This window comes from Anguilla rostrata, chromosome 1 (genome assembly GCF_018555375.3).
Source record: "Anguilla rostrata isolate EN2019 chromosome 1, ASM1855537v3, whole genome shotgun sequence".
NCBI lineage: Eukaryota > Metazoa > Chordata > Actinopteri > Anguilliformes > Anguillidae > Anguilla > Anguilla rostrata.
The window spans coordinates 2,435,238-2,455,531 of record NC_057933.1 but is presented as its reverse complement, the minus strand read 5'-3'; the positions used below and the strand labels follow the sequence as shown (position 1 = coordinate 2,455,531).

Below are 20,294 nucleotides of genomic sequence, written 5' to 3'. Positions count from 1 at the left end.
AATTGCCATTTTTGTAGTCCGCCCAACACCAGATTCATAAGATGAATAAGGCTCATCACAATGAAATTAGCCGTTTATTTTAGTTCTGTGTCTGGATTCTGGGACGTATCGCTGGCTGACTCATTTCGTTGTAAGGGTACCTAATCCCAGCGATGGCCCATTTTGGGAATAGGAAGCAAGGTAGCTAAACAACAGAGATGGGAGTTTCATTCGTTACAGCGTAGGGGCACATCTACCGGGTTATCGACATGCTATGCATTACTTTCAGCCCATAAGTCACAATGATTTTCTCTACATTTTTAACAAAGTATTCAACATAAAAATAATTTTTAAACATACAGGGCACAAAATAACATTTCATTTTTTTACATTTATTTAAAAAAAAAAAAACCAATTTTAATATCCTTTCTGAGAGTGACATGGCAGTCAAGCTGCAGTACCGTCACGGCCCACTAGTTGGCCACGGCCCATAGGTTTGGAATAGCTGCGATAATCCATTAGTGACCAGACAGCGGAGCACGCCTGGTGAATACTGCGGAGGGGGATGGCTTCTTGCTTTTAATCCCAAGACAAACATTCAGCTAAAGGTTGCATGTCACAGCAGGAAGCACCGAGGTAACAAACTGAGCTGTTTTGTGTACACCTCTCCGTTTTTTTATCGACTGCGTTCCCTGTTGTTGCTACTGGCTGACGCTGTTAAGTTACTGTTATTTTTTTCTTTCAAAATTTTCTCCTTGTTTATTGACCATTCTTATTTTCGCCAATCTGTTAAAACAATGCTTATCAAGTGAATCCCCTGGAAATCCATTTTAACCACCAGTTGTTTAAAGGAGTCTTGGCCTGCTGAATGTGCTGGCTAGCTGCTGTAGCGAAGTCTGGAATACAGACTGCTGTCTCAGACTGCATCTCTAAGGTTGTCATTAGGAGCCCTGCTGGAAAGGAGAGAACTACAGCCACAGCCACAGCCACAGCCAGAACTACAGCCACAGCCAGAGCCAGAGCCAGAACTATGCTCACAGCAACGCCCATAGCCAATCCCATGGCCACGCCCACAAACTCTCCCACACCCATAACCATGCTCATAGCCACGCCCACAACCACTCCCACAGCCACGCCCACACCCACAATCATGCCCACAGCCACGCCCACACCCACAATCATGCCCACAGCCACGCCCACACCCACAATCATGCCCACAGCCACACCCACACCCACAATCATGCCCACAGCCACGCCCACACCCACAATCATGCTCACAGCTACGCCCACACCCACAATCATGCCCACAGCCATGCCCACACCCACAATCATGCCCACAGCCACGCCCACAACCCCAGCCATGCCCACAGCCACATCCACAGCCACGCCCGCAGTATTTTATGAAGTCCAAACACGTGTCCTTAGCAGGATGAGCCGCCCAGCAGTGCCTGAGCCATGTGTTAAGTCTCTCTCTCTCCCTCTCTCTCTCTCTCTCTTTCTCCCTCTCCCTCTCCCTCTCACTTCTTAAATAACATTTCTGATTCTTCTCAGCGGGAGGATAAAAAATAACCACCTCCAAAATCCAGTCCCACCATGCCAAATAAAAATGGCATGTTTCTGCAGCTACAGTTTTTTCCCTTTTTCCATGGTCTCTCAGCGTACCTTCCCCCCCCCCCGCCACCCCCCCCCCCCACCCCCCCACCCCCCCCCCCCCAGCCCCGGCACTTCCGCGGGCCGGTAATGAGTGGGACCCGCTTAGACGGGCTGACCTCCGTTTGGCCGCGCCGAATGGAGGGGGGCTTTGAAGAAAGACCTCTCTCTCTCTCTCTCTCTCTCTTCTCCTCTTCTCTTCTCTCTTTCCTCTCTCTCTCTCTGTGTGCTCGGCCGCAGAGCCACCAGACGCCCAGACGCAGGGCCCTGGAAGTCCTTCAGCGCGGAAGAACATGTTTAATCTGCTCCTCTTCTATTAAAGCACCAAACAGGATGATTAAAGGAGAGGAGATGGGACGGGGGTGGGGGCGGGGGCGGGTCGGGGCACGGCCAGGGACGGATGTTATTTGGCGCCCAGGAGATTACCACGGAGCGCGCTCACAGGGACGTATTAAACGGCGGCCTCTGACAGGAAGTGGAGGCCGAAAGTGAACGACCATCAACAAAGCATCGTCTGTTTCTCAGGAAGCGAGAGCGAAGAAGAGCTGCTGCATCATTACTGTGAAGAGACGGATCGACGAGAGGAGAGAGAGAGAGAGAGAGAGAGAGAGAGAGAGAGAGAGAGGAGAGAGAGAGAGAGAGAGAGAGAGAGGAGAGAGAGAGAGAGGAGAGGAGAGAGAGAGAGAGGGAGGGAGGAGAGAGAGAGGAGAGAGAGAGAGAGAGAGAGAGAGAGAGAGAGAGAGAGAGAGAGAGAGAGAGAGGAGAGAGAGAGAGGGAGAGAGAGAGAGGAGAGAGAGGAGAGAGAGAGAGAGAATGGGCAAACTCACAGGTCTAAAACCTATTTGTTTTTCTTAGGTCTCTTTTAAAAAAGAAATAAAAGTTTGGAAGAACTCCAGACCGTTCGGGGGCGGCCAGGCTGCACATTCATATTCTGGCGACGCGAGTGAAACAGGCGTATAATTGGAAGTAATGTTTACCCCACTCCTCCTTTCTCAGAGTGTGACAGAGGCGCTGACTCTGACCCGGGCCGCGTTTCAAACACACGCGGCGTGGTGCGGCACGGTCCCTGACATCACCCGCCCCCCCGCCCCACACCGCTCCGCCTCTGATTGGGCGCCATTGGTCATGTCCACCGCGGTTATCCGACCAATCCCTGAGGGGCCACCACTTTAAGGAAGATAAATAAGATTGATAGATGCTTTATTAATCCACACAGGGAAAGAAGTGCAACACAGGAGCAAGAAACACTAAAAAAAAAAACAATAACACACTGCATCCTCATCTTTCCACAGCTTACTTAAACAACAACACTTCAGAATATGGCAGTTATTCTTATTTAAGCAGTAATAACTGTATTATACTTTCTTACAAAATACCTTTCCCTTTTTTTGAATGAATGTTAGTAGTTTTGTTGATTAAGCTGGAAATCTTAAAAAGAGTTTAAAAAAAAATCTACTAAATGAAAAAAATATGCAGCCATGTTATACAGACAATACATATGCGATACTATCCTTGACTTTGGGTGGATTTCTCAACCTCACCCTTTTACTAACGTTTATGAATGTCCAACTAACCATAAGGAGTGTAGCTTCTGCAATAATGTATAGTGCAGTTATGAATAATTAAGCATGTATAACCGCTCTGTGCTATAAAGTGTTGCCCGTTTGTGTCTTCTCTGGCAGAGCAGCATACATTTCTTAAATAACTTAGCATTCCTTTAACATTAAGAGGCTCAAGTGTAACAGTTTTTTAAAATAGATTTAATCTGGCAATGTTCGGGTTCTATATAACCTTCTAAAGCCACTACTCCACGTGTAAAAGATATAAACAGTACTTACAAACCAGGCCTACACACTACAAGCTTTCCTCCCAAACCACTACTACACAAAATAAATACAAACATGCAGTCTCTAAAAGTACTACTACAAACAGGAGATACAAACACCCCTACAAACCACAACTACACAATACAGATACTATCAGTCCTCATAAACCACTACTCCACAGGGGAGATACTCAGTCCTCATAAACCACTACTCCACACTGAAGATGCCATCCATCCTCACAAACCACTACTCCACACTGGAGATACTATCAGTCCTCACAAACCAGTATATCATAATAACTGCATGTACACAGTCACACTGTGTGTGTAAAAATGAAGTGTGCGCTTTGACTGGTGTGAATGTCGATATGAAGTGTATTTCTGTCCCACATCAGTCACGTGACCCGCCTCTACCCCTCTCCCCCCCCCCCCTCGGTTTGGGCCGTCCCGTCTGCAGACGCTGAATTTCTACGCGGCGCTAAGCGGAAGCGCTAGCTTCCTCGCGCGGGGCGTCCCGTACGCGGATCGTACGCGCGAGCGGCGGGTCCCGCGGCAGCGAGGAAGCCGATTGGCCCGTTAATCCTTCGGCGTCGTCACGTCGGCCAATCGGTCTTCAGCGCACAGCTGGCACGTGCCGGCGAGCACAGCAGGGGTGCGTGACCGTGGGTTTTCGGATTTAATGGGAAAATTTGTTCAAACAGAAACGGGCACACTCGGCTACCCACAATCCCGCGAGTGGGTGCACCTCGCTGTTCCTCATCTCCACGCCCGGCCAGCGTCGGGGGGGCGAGCAGGGAGCCCCCATTCCATATTTAAACTGCACGGTCCTCCTCTCATTTACAGTACCGATACGGAGCCAACAGCTGAATTTGTTTTTTTTTCCCCACAGCGGTTATAAGTTATAAACGGTGTCTTCTGCCACCAAACACCACACAACAGCTGAGTCAAAAACATTTCAATTTAGGAACATTTTGAAACAACACCAGCAGGTGTCTGAGTACTGTTTACTATGAAACAGGTTACTATGTGAAAAGGTAAAATCATAAAACATTTTGTTCTCAACATTGGTGAAAATGTAATTTGAATAATCAGCCTTAAGAACTGCAGAGGAGGTATCCAGGTATCCTGTTAACCCAAATGCACATACCCCCGCCCCCCGCCCCCCGCCCCACAGAGGCTATGCGCATTCCTGAACCTGAACCTACAGAGCAGCCATCGCACAGGGGTGCTATCCCTGACAAAGTTTATTTAACTCTGACTGAGAACATTTAACACTGATAAAGTATATTTCAATCTGATATAGTACATTTAACACTGACAAGGTATATTTAACTCTGACAGAGCACATTAAGTCTGATAAAGTACATTTAACACTGAAAGTGTACATGAACTCCGACAGAGTACATTAAACACTGATCGAGTACATTTAACACTTGCAAGGTATATTTAACTCTGATGGAGTACATTTAACACTGATTTAGTATATTTCACCCCCCCTTGAGCTATAATATAAACAATGTTAAACACTGAGCACTTGGACTGTGCACGCTGTGTTTTTTAGAAGCGCTTGCGAATGCTGCCACTCACGGCCAGCATTGTGAAATGAGACATCGCACATCGCACATCGCACAGGCACATCGCACAGGCACATCACACAAGCACATCGCACAGGCACATCGCACAGGCACATCGCGCAGGCACAGGCACATCACACAGGCACAGGCACATCACACAGGCACATCGCACAGGCGCAGGCACAGGCACATCGCACAGGCACAGGCACATCGCACAGGCACAGGCACAGGCACATCGCACAGGCACAGGCACATCGCACAGGCACAGGCACAGGCGCAGGCACATCGCACAGGCACAGGCACATCGCACAGGCACAGGCACATCGCGCAGGCACAGGCACAGGCACATCACACAGGCACAGGCACATCGCACAGGCACAGGCACATCACACAGGCAGGCACAGGCACAGGCTCAGGCGCAGACACAGGCACAGGCAGATCGCACAGGCACATCGCACAGGCACATCGCACAGGCACAGGCAGGCACAGGCACATCGCACAGGCACATCGCACAGGCACAGGCACAGGCACAGGCGCAGACACAGGCACAGGCACATCGCACAGGCACATCGCACAGGCACAGGCACATCACACAGGCAGGCACAGGCACAGGCTCAGGCGCAGACACAGGCACAGGCAGATCGCACAGGCACATCGCACAGGCGCAGGCACAGGCACCAGACAAAATTTAAATTAGACGGGGATAATGGCCGTGCCGTACTGCGAATCCCCCCCAAACGAGGGTTTAATGTGATCGCTTTAACACCTTTGTGCGTCTTCCTAACCCCTTCCGAATCGGTGAGTATTTTTGGAGATGCTCTCATTATTAACGTTAATTCAGACTGGATGAGCTTCATTCCTCCCATGTTGGGCAATTAGCAACATGGAAATTAGTTCAGGTAATTAGACTCCCTCTCAAAAGTGCATTGTTGTGTTGTTTTGGTTTTTTTCTTTTCTACCATCACATCCGTTTTCTCCAAACAGGATGATTAATGATGGAACATATTGGCTTGTGAGGCTCAAAGCGTTTCAGAAAAGGCCTAAAACACTGTTCTCAGTGTTCTTCCTCCCATTCCCGCTGATGCTGTGAACCTCCGACCTCAGCAAGGGCTTAATAAAGCATCAATAACAACATAAATAGACATGAATAAAAAATACAAAGTGTGAATGCATTTTTGTAAATGCGTTAATAAAGAGGACAGGGTTGCCATATTAACGTAATTCCACATGACTGCACTGCTAACATGAGTGTGTGTGGATGCATGCATACCAAACATGCTTAGATTTTTGTGCATGCTTCCCACTTATAACTGCTTGACAATACACTGACTGTTCCAAAGCATTAACAAAAAGGGTTGCCAGATTTGCTGTAATGTTGCAAAATTATATATAATATATAGCAAAGCCACAATGCATGCTGAAACCTCTGAGGTCCATCAATCTGGCAACCCCTGATCATGAAATCCTTTTAGTAAAGTAAACATCTTCGTAAGCATGTGAAAGCGTTCTTATAAAGAATAAGTGCACTATTTTGGTATTATTTGATCTTTATCATATAGCTCAGGAGGTAAGACCGATTGTCTGGCAGTCGGAGGGTTGCTGGTTCAAACCCCGCCCTGGACATGTCGAAGTGTCCTTGAGCAAGACACCTAACCCCTAACTGCTCTGGCGAATGAGAGGCATCAGTTGTAAAGCGCTTTGGATAAAAGCGCTATATAAATGCAGTCCATTTACCATTTACCATCTTTATACGTACAGAGAGACTGAGAGCTGAAGGCCATCTCTCCAAACGGTGAAGGTGCTGTATGGCTTTCTCGGGAACAGAAAGGGTTCTGGACGCGGTCGGACAGCACAGATCCCCCCCCCCCCCCCCCAGCGATCCATACTTGGCTGGGGAAGGCCATCCGTCTGTGACGAGGGGAAATTGCAGATTACTGTGAGCCCGTCCTATAGCGACGATTTCAGGCTGCCCGAATGCGCCATACCGTACTGCTGAACTGAGGGGAGGGGCTCGCTGGCGGGCTCCAGGAGGGTGGGGGGTAGGGTCATGGGTGAAGACTGTTGAGGGAATGTGGGCGTGGCTTATAATGTCCTTCCCTGTCCGTCATCGCCGCCAACTGAGATTAACATTACAGTGATTATCAGCTTCTTCTGTGTCTGATCGCTTCCCCCTGCCCACCACCCCCCCCCAGTGTCTATGAAAGCACACAGGGATACAGGCGCGTGCACACAAACTTACACACCCATCTACACATTGGCACATACGCACACAAAGCACAAACACTCACAAGCACACACACACTCTCACATGTAAGCACACACACACACACACACATGCATTCACACATTCTCTCTCTCACACACACACACACACACACAGAGCAGTTGTAGCACCCTGCAGTCTCTGAAGACGGGTGTTTTTGTGTGGAATCGGCAGAGACGCAGTTTTTATCTCTCAGGGAAACAGGCGGGAGGAGAGGGGGGGTGTGAGGGAGGGGGGTTGGTCTGGGGGGTGGGGGGTGGCTGTGAGTGGTGTGGGGGGGGGGGGGTGTGAGGGAGGGGGGTGGGTGTGAGTGGGGTGGGGGGTGGGGGGCTCTGTGTCATGCCGTTCACGGGTGAATGCCGACCGTCGTCCCTGTTCCTCCGCTCCTCATAAAACAACGAACAGCAGAAAACACGCAGTACACACACACGGTACACACACACACGGTACACACACACACGGTACACACATGGCACACACACACACGGCTCACACACGCTGACCTTTGCAGCGCGGCTCGTGGCGCTGAAGGTCGGGGCTGAGAGCGGAGACGGCCTCTCTGTGGCACGCGATCACGCGCCAGCGCCCACCGCTAAGCCGCTAACTAGCGGACCGCAGCTCTGGTTTGGGGAGGAGGGGTGGGGGGGTGGGGGGGTGTTCATCGTACTCTCTCCCTCGCGCGGGTCGCTAGCGTAAGTGGTATCAATGTTCAGCTCATTTGCAGGTTGGGGGGGGGAGGGGGGGGGGACACCCCGCCACACTAACCACATCACAGCCGAGGACAGGAATTTTGTGTCATTCATCATACGAGAGTGAGACCCATCAAATTCCAGATCATTTTGTGCGTGTGTGTGTGTGTGTATGTGTGTATATGTATATATCTCAAGCAAGACTCCTTGGAGGGGGGCGGGGCCTAATGTCGCAGATTGGGACAGGGCAGGTGGGTGGGGCTGTGCCCCCACCCCCCCTTTTTTGTGAAATTCTGCAGCGTTCCGAAAGGTGCAAACAGACTCCACCCAAACCCTCCTCCTGCCCCGCATCCTTTTCATCCAGCGACAATGGCGGCGACAAAGGCGGTTTTAAATTGGGATCGAGAGGTTGGAGCTAATTAACCAGCTAAACGAGCTGCCAGTCCTTCTGTTGCCTTGCTGGTAATTGAGCTTTTACAGGGTAGAACAATGGAAATTCTGTTCCCCATACCTGCTCACCTCGCCCAAAACATCCACCCACTACCCCGGGCCCCCCTCCCCCTCCCCTCCCCCTCCAAAAAAATAAACAGCGTCCTCCCGTCTGCTAATGTTAACCCGCATTGCTCCGACACTGAACTCCGAACTGAAAAAAAGGAATAAATGGAGGGAGAAATTCCCAGTGGAGGAGGTTTGTCTGACCCCCCCCCTCCCCCCCCCCGGAGAGAGGAAGCAGGGGGTGACACGACACATTAATAAAGACGAATGCGGAGCGCGTGAAATTTGATTTCGCCCTCGTAAAAGCACGGATCGTGGACCGGGACGACGCCGACAACAGCAGCAGCAACGGCAACAGCCTGTGAATTCGGAGGAGGGGCGGTGGTGGGGGTGGGGGGTTGGGGGAGTGTAAGGGGGGGTGAGGGGGGGGTGGGGGGGGTGGGTGCCTGTCAGCTCCGCAAAGGAGCACATCCTGGGATAATGACATCCTCTCCCGGGAGACAAAGTACAGACACCACGAGCGCCCTCATGCCCCCCCGCCCTCCTCCCTATTCCCCCCCTCCCCAGTTTCCGCTCGCGTTCCGAAAATCTCCTACAGGAGACGCTGCCGCCCAGCCGGGACCCAAGCGCCTCTCCCAGTCCTTCCGTTATTCGCTCTGGAGCCGTTTACAGGGGTACAAACCCAAACTGCCCGGCCTGCTTTTCCGAAATGTTCCACCTCGTGAGTGAGCTCAACTCAGCTGCCGCAGGCCAAGGTCACTGTCTCACACACACACACACACACACACACACACATACAGACACCACTTAGGAAACCAGTGAACTACTTTCCTCAGTAATGAAAGGCATTGTGGAAGAATCCAGTTGACTTCACCCCTGGTCTACAGAACTGAAATTCGCTAAGAAACATTCAAAGACGTACTCAGGCAGTCTGCGTTGCCATCATTTCTTTCCCACACAGACAAAACAAAAAATCAATTGAAGTCTACATTGTGTGGGTGTAAAACGCATTATATCTGGCTTAATGCCGTGCACATTAAAGGCTAATTATATTGCGAGACCAGCTGTCCATACTGTAGCTCTGGAAGGTTGCCTTGTGTTTGAGTCCTCACACGACCAAAGGAAGCTAATATTAAACGCCCCAGACTGCTTCTGATTAATTATTAACGCGGTAAATAATTATGATAATTACGAGCGGGCGCGTGCATCGCGCTCGCGTAAACAGGACCGCCAGACATTTTCCAGAGGAAAAAAAAAAAGCAGGCGTTGCGAGGACACGTTAGCTTAGCACGTTAGCCGGGCCTTATTTATTTAAACGATCAGCCGAAGCATATGTCCCCATCAGACGCTTCATTCCAGAGTGCACACTTAGTGGCGTAATGTGAAAACGCCATCTGCCTTCAGAGTGGCGCCCGGCTCGCAGCGAAACCCGACGCCCTCCGTGTCACAGGGCCGCCCCCCCCGGCTCGAAACATCGCACGCGTTACTCGCTGCGGCGCGTTATCGAACGACCAGCCAATCACGCGTTGCGGCTGTGACCAGGTAAAATGATTTCAGAATGCCTCTAAAGGATCTGCAGTAACGCCCGCACGCTATTTTTATTAGATTTTTTGTTGTGTGTGTGCATTTCGCTTCAACACCCATAACCTGTTTTTCTGCTCAAAGAAACGGTTAATAAATAGCCAGCCCACCAATCACAGAACTGGGCTCGTCACTGAATCTTCGCCCCACCCCCCCAGCTACCAATGTCTCCTTTCGTTTGAGAACGCAGTGCAGTAATATATAAACAAATTACATACATACAGTCAACTGGTGCCCTTCATGAAAATGAGCAAAACTGACTGTATAAAATAAACAACACACATAACGATTCAAATCTTCTGCTCAAACTACTTTCACTCTAATAAAATAAGAAAAATTATTTTTTATAAAAAACTTTTAGTCTTTTTTAGTCATTTCTATAAAAATCATATGTGTTAAAATTATTGGCACCTCAAAAAGGAATTTAAACATAAAAATTTTTAAATACATAAATAATAAATCAGGACTGCACAGTTTAGTAGCATCTTGTTACCAAGTTTCAAAAAATGAACTGTTAGATGCCACTGCCATGTCACAAGGGTTGCACAAACAGCCTTTTTTTCTTGCAGAAACTACTTTCATTCTAATAAATTATTTTTATTTAAAAAACTGAGTATTTTTTTCTCAAACGCATATGGGTCAAAATTATTGTCACCTCTAAAGAACATTTTAAATAAAATTAAAAAGTGGCATCTGAGATGAAATGCTTTTTTTTGTATTATTGCCTTTCACCATTTCCTGTTTCATTGGGCTATAAATCCATAAATAAATGTAATAAATGTATAAATATGAGGTTGCACCCACTAGATCATTTTCAGAACAGCACAATTTGGCGGAATCTCAGAGATGTCAAGTTTCAAAATCAACGGTTAGACCGTCAGAATCCCCTCCGTGTGAACAAGCTCTCTGGAAGGGTTGCATGAATGAAACCCTTACTGAGGGTAATCCATAAAATGAAGTGTCTGAACCTTTCCAAGCATGACTGTAACTGCAACTGGAATCACGTGTTGTGGTCAGAAGAAACTAAAATTGAACTTGGCCGCGCACACCAACAGCATATTTCACAAAAGACAAATGCGTGCAAGGAAAAGCACCCGATACCCACAGTAAAATGTGCCGGTGGACCATCGGTGCTTTGAGGCTTGTTGCTAGTAGTCCTGGGGCTCTTGTTTAAGATCAATGGCATAATGAATTCCACCATGTACCAGGATATTTTAGCCCAAAACCTGGTTGCCTCTGCCAGGAGGTTTAGACTTGGCTGTAAATGGACCTTTCAAGCAGGACAATGACCCCATGCATCAAAATCAACACAGAAATGTTTGCAGGAACACAAAATCAATGCTTTGCAATCATATCAGTCTCTGCACTTGAACCTAACGGAAAACCTGTGGTCTGCATTGAAGAGGGTAGTCCATAAGCGCTAAAACAACCTTAGAATATGGAGGATCTTGAATTTTTTTGGCATGGAGGAGCGGTCCAAGATCCCTCCAAAATCCCAGTGTCCTCCAGCTTCGTCAGACATTACAGGAAGAGGCTCAGGGCTGTTGTCCTCTCCAAAGGTGGCTTCTTCAAATATTAATCACAGGGGTGCCAATAATTCTGAAATCTTTATTTTGCAACAACAAAAAAATATTGAACTCAATAAAACATTTAGTGTTTGGAAAATTGCTAAAATTAAATTATACAAATAAAATCATTTTTTATATGTTTGACCCCGAAACATGAATCATTGCATGGATGGTGCCCATAATTCTGGAGTTGACTCTTAAGGCAGCATAAGCATGTGTGTGTGTCTGTCTGTCTGTGTGTGTGGGTGTGTGTGAGTGTGTGTAGGTGTGTGTGTGTCTGTGTGGGTGTGTGTGTGTGTGAGTGTGTGTGTGTGTAGGTGTGTGTGTGTGTCTGTGTGTGTGTGTGTGTGTGAGTGTGGGGTGAGTGTGTGTGTGTGAGGGAGGGAGGGCTGGCATTGGCCGTGGCGTAATTAATACAGTGCAGAGTGGATCAGCGGATCCTGGGAGAAGATGGCGGCTAATGCCAGCGCTAACGCCAGGGCCATTAGAGGGGAAAAGGCTCGCATCCGCTAATCTGGGCTGGGGGGGGGGGGTGTGCGGTGTGGGGTATTAGGTTTGGGACTAATTGGCGTGGTGTGGGCTGTGCTGCGGCTCCACCGCGAACCTTTTCCGGTGCAGCGAGCGCGCGTGGCGGAGGGACGTCGGACCGCAGACCGGAGAGAGAACACGGACTGATGTCACTGTGACGTCACCCCGCGGGCTCTCCGCCGGCTCGGCCAAAAGCTTGTTTTTTTCGAAGCCCATGAAGAGCAGTTTGTGGGCGCCGCCATGTTGCACGAACTGGAGTAAACGTGTGAGGCGCAGTGACTCGGCAGTGACGCAATTCGTCCCTGACGCGTCCAAAGATATTACAGTGTACGTCCAAATAACATCATAATTAAACAAGTCGGCACAAGGGGAGACATGAGAAGAAGAAAAAAAACACCTATTTTGACTACATTTCCTTGCGGGAAAAAATGACTGACTTTGCACTTTGACTGCATTGATGCCACTGACTTGCACTGAAATGGGTGGCTGAAACACTTATACTGGTGCCAGTGAACGACGTCTCTCAACAAGGACCAGGAGGAGTGAGCTTCAGAAACACGCCGCCCGGTTCTGGCTGCTTGGCTTGCACTGACTCAGCTTTCTCCAGTCCAGTGAGCGCGATACGAAGCCTGTTTCTGGCCGTTTGTGTAGCCGGTGGGGGAAGCGGGTGTGGGTGCGTAGCGTAGCGCGCTGTGCGGGCGGGGGGGGGGGTGTTTTGCGTGTCCTTCACCACGTTCGCGGCAGAGAGACAGATAAAGGCCCCCCGTCGCTCAGACACCTGTGAGGGAGAGGGAGGCGGCGTTCTGCTGACGGAAGGGAGAGAGAACGCCAGACTGCGCACGCTTCTCAAAAACACCCGCAGCCCTCACACACAACGGCACCAACAGCTGCTGCCTCTCATTACAGCTACTGGAGCTAATGGTGTGGGGGGGGGAGGGGGGGGGGGGGGGGCAGGGAGGGGGAGCGCATCAGCCTGACAGGGATAGAAAAGATACAAGCATAAGGGCGTGACAACGTGTGTGTGATTGTGAACTAGAGAGAGCCCTTATATGGGTGTGTGTGTGTGTGCATCGGTGTGTGTGTGTGTGTGTGTCTGTGTGTGTGTCTGTGTGTGTGAGTGTGAATACGTGTGTCTGTGTGAGTGTGTGTGCGTGTTTGTTTCTGTGGGTGTGCTTGAGTGTGTGTGCACGTGGGTGCATGCGTGTGTGTGTGTGTGTGTTACTGTGTGGGTGCATGCGTGTGTGTGTGCATGTGTGAAACAGCCCTTCTCTGTGTGTGTGGATATCGTTCTGTGTGATAATGCATCCAAGGGCACATGTGTTTGTGAAAGAGAGAGAGAGAATGCTTCAGTGCTCGATACTGAGAGTTTTGGGGTGCCCAGTATATTGGACCCCGTTGTTCATCATGATTCCTTATCCTTGTGGGACCCCCCCCCCAACCCCTCCTGACAGGCCCATCTCCATGGCCCAGTCCCCAGGAGGGTGGAATTTACATGACAAATGAAATATTAATTTCCAGCCAGATACTGACGGCCATCTTAATTCATCACCACTGGGGGATGATGTTGTTGTTCCTCGCCTAGTTTGTTTGTCTCTTCTGTTTTTCTTCCTTCCAGACGTCACTCAGCTAGCGGTTTAATTATGTTATCGGAGCCCGTCAAGACGCCGTGGCTACAAAGACAAGCTTCGAGCGCCAGGCTGCCGCTGGTTTGCGACCCGTTTTTTCCATTGCGAGTATGTTTCTCGAGTAGGTTTCGCATTTTATAGTTGTGTCCGTTTGAGTGGAAATCTCTGCTCTTTTTTGTTTATTCCCTGCGGGGGGGGTTCCCTGCTTGTCCTGGCCTACAAAAACAAACATGGCTTCCGTTCCAAACGCAGAGGAGCGACGGCGAGTGCACAGAGCACCTCCGGTATCAGCTCGTTCAGCCCAACGCAGAGGGGGCCACGGAGAGGAGGGGGCCCTGCTCGAGCGTCTCCATCCCACTGTTTGCTTTTCATTTGCTCCGGAGGAGAGCCCGGCAGCACCGACACACACACACACACACTTATTAGCAGAGGATGTCAGATTTGAGCTTATGCTCCCCACCTTTAAATGGAAATAAATTGAAATGAGATGTAGCACAGAAGCCAACTGTTGCCTCAGACAACACAAAGAGAGCAGGGCCGAGACCGGCATTCAATCTGCAGCCTGATTGATTAGATGGCGGTGATAAAGCACTTTGAGTATTAGGTAGATAAAGTAATTGATTGTCTAATAAATCACTGTCTGCGGTTTGAATTCCTGCATTCAGAAATGAGGGGGGAAAAAAACCTATCAAATGGTGCTTGGCCTCATTCAAGCTTTCAACTGCAAAAAAAAATGACCAATGTTTTACAATTCTGTGATTAGTCACTGAAGCCATTTCCTACTCACGCACACACAAACACGCTAATGCGCACTCTTTCTCTCTCACACACACACACACACACACACACACACACACAAGCACAGGTAATGTACAGATTACATACATTTTCATCAGTTTCCTTTCCTTTTTTTTTTTTTTTACTTGTGTAGCCAACTAACACAAAGAAGTATGGCAAGTGAGTAATACAAGCTAACATTTACACAACAGGATTCTGCATCTGCCCTGGTTCCGAAGATTTGCTCAAGGACCTCTCCAAATAAAATGTAAAAATCTAAATAAAACGGATGAACTGTCCACCATAAAGCTTACATAAAGGTAACGTAGTGCTGTCACAAATGTAACATAACACCCATAATACACAGTCACGTGTTACAGCTTACGACATCAGGACAACATTGTTATGCATACATCGGCAAATTTTACAGAACAAATTAAAATGTATCACTGCGCATAATTGTGCAATTTACGAATCGAGCAATTAACAGAGAGCATAACCAGTGTCCGCTTCGTGAATCGAATCAACAGCAGACAAGGAGGGAGTGACAGGCGAGATCGGACCAATGACTGACATTCTCAGGTCGACCCAAGAGCCCTGATTGGCTGTTGCCCTCACACTGGCAATGAGACCCAGTGTGGCCGTATGACCAACATTCCAGAATGAGAAGGAGGTCCGATCATAAGGTCACATGACCTGCTGTGAGAACAGCACAGGTACCCAGGGTGACACACACCACAGTATGCACCGTGCCATTTAAATTCATCACGTAAACACACCCACATGCACACACAATAACACACACACACACGCATTCATATGTGCATACACAAACACACACTCATGCTCACAACACACACATCTGCATTGCTGCATTTGTGACGCATTCAGGGCTTTCAAAAATGTGCCTGTGAAGGCACGGCAGGGAAACACGCCTGCCACAAGTGCACAGGAACCCAACGGGGTTCTACAATGACTGGGTTCTACCAATGACCGGGTTCTACCCATAACCGGGTTCTATGATGACCGGGTTCTACTGATGACCGGGGTTCTTCTGATGAGACGGTTCTTCTGATGACTGGCTCTGTGCTTTCTTGGGTGACCCTGTCTGCACAGTGGGAGGAAAGTACGGATCACAGAATCCTTGTCTCTAGGTGAAAACCTCACAGCAAACCAATCAAAGAAGACCTGCGGTAATCTTACCCAATCAGACAAGACCTGAGGTAATCTTACCCAATCAAATAATACCTGGGATAATCTTATACCAAGCCTGACAGCTACAAAAAAATGTAGTAACTGACATTAAAACACTGTCACAAAATTGGAGGAAATGCAGAGAGTGAGGGAGAGGAGAGGAGAGAAAGAAAGAGAGAGAGAGAGAGTGAAAGGGAGAGAGAGTGGCAAGAATGTTCATTTTTTCTAGGATATTCAGCGGCTTGCTGAGTGGCTGAGTTTTTGATCAAACCATCTGGCCCCTCTGAATACCAACGTTAGAGAAAAAGAATCCATTTGAACAAGGCTGTGCTGGATACCCATAATTACACAGATGGTGTACTTCCTGAAAACTGTTTAGGTTACTTCTCAGCAAACGGCAACTCAGCCTCTGTACTCGGGCAACCGTATTGACTTTCCAGTTGGTAATGAATCTCAACAGCCGGTCAAACACAAGCGCTCAAGCTAAGCCCGTTTGGTGCAGGGCTCGAAATTCAGGCCGAAACAGCGCCCTCTGGTGGCCGTCCCCAGCGCTCCGAGCCGGCGCAACGTCAGCCCGCAAACGCGTAAATTGGAAACACCCCTGCGTACGCCGTTTGGAACGCGAGAAAGCGGTGCGGGTGGAAAGCAAAACATGTTCTGCTGCAAGCATTTCGGCATTTATGCGTAATAAAAAAATAATGATTTTACAGCACGTTTTTTGTTGTTGCTGGTGCTGTTGTTCCCGCAATAAACGGCTTGTTCAATGATCTGCAATTTTGGAGCCATTCCAAAATTCCAAAGCTAGATGCATTTCCTCAAATTTGTTTATCTTCAGCACTTCTCACAATTTCTGGTATAAAAAAAAATACATTTATTATTATTTTTTTTTATTTATTGAGATTTTTTCTCTTTACAGCACATCCACATACAAATATCCATAAGCCCTGAAAAAACAAAAAACGCAGAAATTCAGGGAATGTTGGATTACATCAGAAAAAAAACGGCTCTTATTTAATTCAATGGGAAAAGATTTATAGCTAGTATCCAATAATTATTCTGTCATTATGTCAGTTAAATCAGAATAATTTATTAGCATCCCTAGTAGTAGTAGTAGTAGTAGTAGTATAATAGCCCTTAAATTTGAAGGACAGTTCATAGACACATCAGTGCTGGTCTGTTATCAATATGAATATAATGATATTGCCTAATGTGAATCTGCTCATGACAGCGTGATTATTAAGCTCAGTGCACCAAAATGTGGCTTGAAAATACTCATTAACTGCGTGTCAAAATGCATCAAATGAACAAGTTCAAATGGGCCGGGATGCAGAACAGAAGAATGCAGAGCGATCATTTAGAACACAAAAGCAAATACTGCTCGTGGTAAATATTTCAAACAAGGCGAATGCAGTGTCATATCGCATACACACAGCACAGCACAGCACAGCCCATCTCCTACAATTACACAAACACGCGAAAACACACTCGCACTCACTCTCTCTCTCACACACACATACACACTAGTGCTCACACTGTTAATCACACACACACAAACACACTCGCACTCTCTCTCTCACACACACATACACACACACACACACTAGTGCTCACGCTGTTAATCACACACACACAAACACACTCGCACTCACTCTCTCTCACACACACATACACACTAGTGCTCACGTTCATCTCACACACAAACACACTCGCGCTCACTCTCTCTCTCACACACACACACACTAGTGCTCACGGTGTTAATCACACACACACAAACATACTCGCGCTCACTCTCTCTCTCACACACAAACACACTAGTGCTCACGTTCATCTCACACACAAACACACTCGCGCTCACTCTCTCTCACACACACACACACACTAGTGCTCACATTCTTAATCGCACACATACACATGCAAACACACGCGCGCACGCACACACACACACAACCGTGCATACTCCCACACACACGCATGTGCATGTTAGAGCGCATGCTGGACAGCAGGCTATAAAAGTAGGATTTATATGTAGGCTTTATAAATCTAACTGCATAGAGATGTTCCTGGGTTTATGATGGTGTGTGTTTTACTGATGGTCCTAAAAATAAAAATAAGAAGAAAAATAGCCTCCTGCGCCTGTCTATCGTCTCTATCAGGCAAGCTAATAGATTTGTGGCCAAAATTGGCGTGTTGTAAAAAATGTCATTTAAAGGCGCTGAATCAATTCATGCTGCCCCTCTTAAATGTTATGCACTTTTGTAAAAATTGTATAAATTTTACGGGTTCTATACATACGTAGTCTGTCCGTGGCTGGACACGCATCATCAGTTTTTGTTTCTGTATGTTAATGTATTCTAATGTCATTTTGAGTACTTGTCCCGCGTGGCACTAAAGCACTTGTCAGAAGCTATTTGCTTCGAGACAAAACGTATTGATCTTCATTCTAGCCCTGTCTGCTCGAGACGAACAATGTTTCATCGCATCAACAGCCTCCGAGAGAGAAATTTTCACGTTTTTCATCGACTGATTTCAAAAAGGAGAGACAGCACCGCGAGCGCACTTTTCCACTTCAAATTCACGGTCACGCGCGCAAAGCAAGAACATTTAGTGGCGGGAGGTGACAGTCTTCTAACGGTGAAGGTTGTTTTTCAAACTTTCCACGCTGCTCGTATTTTCCAAATATACGTGCAAATGCAGCTTACCTGTGAATATGACCAATCTTTTTACACAACTTTTTTTTTTTGCAGTACCCAAACCCTTCAGTTTACAAAACAAGGTTTCTGCGAAAGTGTAGGCTGTTTGTGCATAAACATCTTTTGATAGTCCGTTACTTATCATTGTCGTAAACGTCTCAATTCAAACCCAGGAGGCGCATTCCGCGAGGCAATGCCAGCATCACACATTTAAATTGCAGTAAATACACTGTCATAGTGCAAGTTTTTATCATAAAATATTTCGACGTTTAGGGCACAAATACAATGAATCTACAACATTTAACCTCCTCGGCAATACTGGAGAGATACACCGGCACATTGGAAGATAAATACAGAATTAACAAACCAAGGTCGCGCGTCGCGACGATTGGTCAGTGTGCCTACCCTTGAAACTTAAACATTTCTATTTGGTTAAATTATGATCACTCTGAAACAACAAAACACTTCACTTTCGCAGTATAATTTCCCTTCGCGCTTCGTTTCTCATTAGCATCCTAACGGTCACCCTTCCCTTGCAGAGCAATCTATAAAAAAAACAAACACACACACACACACTGATGTTCCAGACGTGATCGAAATAATGAAACGAAAGATTTAAAAAATGCACAGAACAAGACTGTTACGCTTCAGACAGCAGGACTATCGCAGCCGCGCGACACAGGGGGATCCAGACTTGCTCACTGAAATAAGGAAATCGAGTCTTCCGTTCAAGTCCTGGCATCAGCGCCAAACTCAAGGAGTCAATAACTATTATTCGAAGTCTTGCACTCTTATGATAATTGAACCCGCTTACCTATTCGAATGACATGGGGCATCCCGCAAGAATACTGAATCCAAAAGAGAGACAAAACAAGCGCTGTACAGTATTCCAAAAGCGCACTCCGCGGCGACAACCAAGTATTTCTCATGATTGTCAAATAAACGAGATCCACTTTTTTTTAAGATTCCAAAGACGCTTCAAAATTGCTCATCAAATCTGTGTTCGCGGGAGTCACAGGTGAAATTGTGCGCGCGAGACAAATCTGTTCTCATTGTACTTGGTACAACATTCTCCCAGTTTTTTTTTCTCTCTCTCTCTCTCTTTCTCTCTCTTAAGTCACAGAACGGCTCGCCTAGATTAAACCCCAGTTTCTCGCACAGAGGGATCAGTGTTACACCTGCAAACGCTGGCTGCTACAATTAGCCTGCAGGAGTCTCCGTATCCCCTCCTACCGCTGATGCTATCTGTCGGTAGGCTCGGGAGAGGCAATAACCGGTCTGGATTCTCTTGCAAACGCGGAAGGGGACTGCGACTGCGGTGCTTCTGGGCTGTTGCTGCTGCTCAGCGTTTTTTTTCTCTCTCTCTTCTTCTTTCCAACGACCTTAAACTTTAACAGGTTGCGGAAGCGGAACGCGCGTCTTTTCTAATGAATCATTTGAAATCCGCTCAAGCATGCGGCACACACGAGGAGTTATGGCACCGAAAATGTCCAGAGCTGTTGTTACTAATGAATAATTGTACGAGTGTTAATCATTGCCACCCGTAACCACACCACCATCGTTCTTTTTCGTGTAATTTAATCTTGACGGGAAGGTTTAAAATGAGTTCCCTTTCAGCTTTACGTTGCATGTGAAGTTAACTGCGTAAAGGCCGCGGGTACGAGCGGAAAATTGATACACATTAAATGTAAATATGTGCAAATATTTACATTAAATGCATAAATATCAATTTCCATTTTTTATTGCATTCACTGACGATTTATTGGTGGTGTGGGGAAGGTATGGTGCAGTATTTAACTTCCGGTTTGTGGCGTCATCTTAATGCCGTTCCTCACGAGGCCACCGAGTGCGTGCCA

At 47.6% G+C, this 20,294-nt stretch overlaps 1 protein-coding gene across 1 annotated transcript in view; it reads right to left on the bottom strand.

Moving 5' to 3' along the window:
- Positions 1-19,735, bottom strand: part of grik3 (glutamate ionotropic receptor kainate type subunit 3) — a 127,887-nt gene extending 108,152 nt beyond the window's left edge. Inside the window, 1 exon segment of the mRNA XM_064347221.1 lies at positions 19,253-19,735. Coding sequence (XP_064203291.1) covers positions 19,253-19,367 — 115 coding nt within the window. The 5' untranslated portion in view covers positions 19,368-19,735.
- Positions 19,736-20,294: the final 559 nt, after the last annotated feature.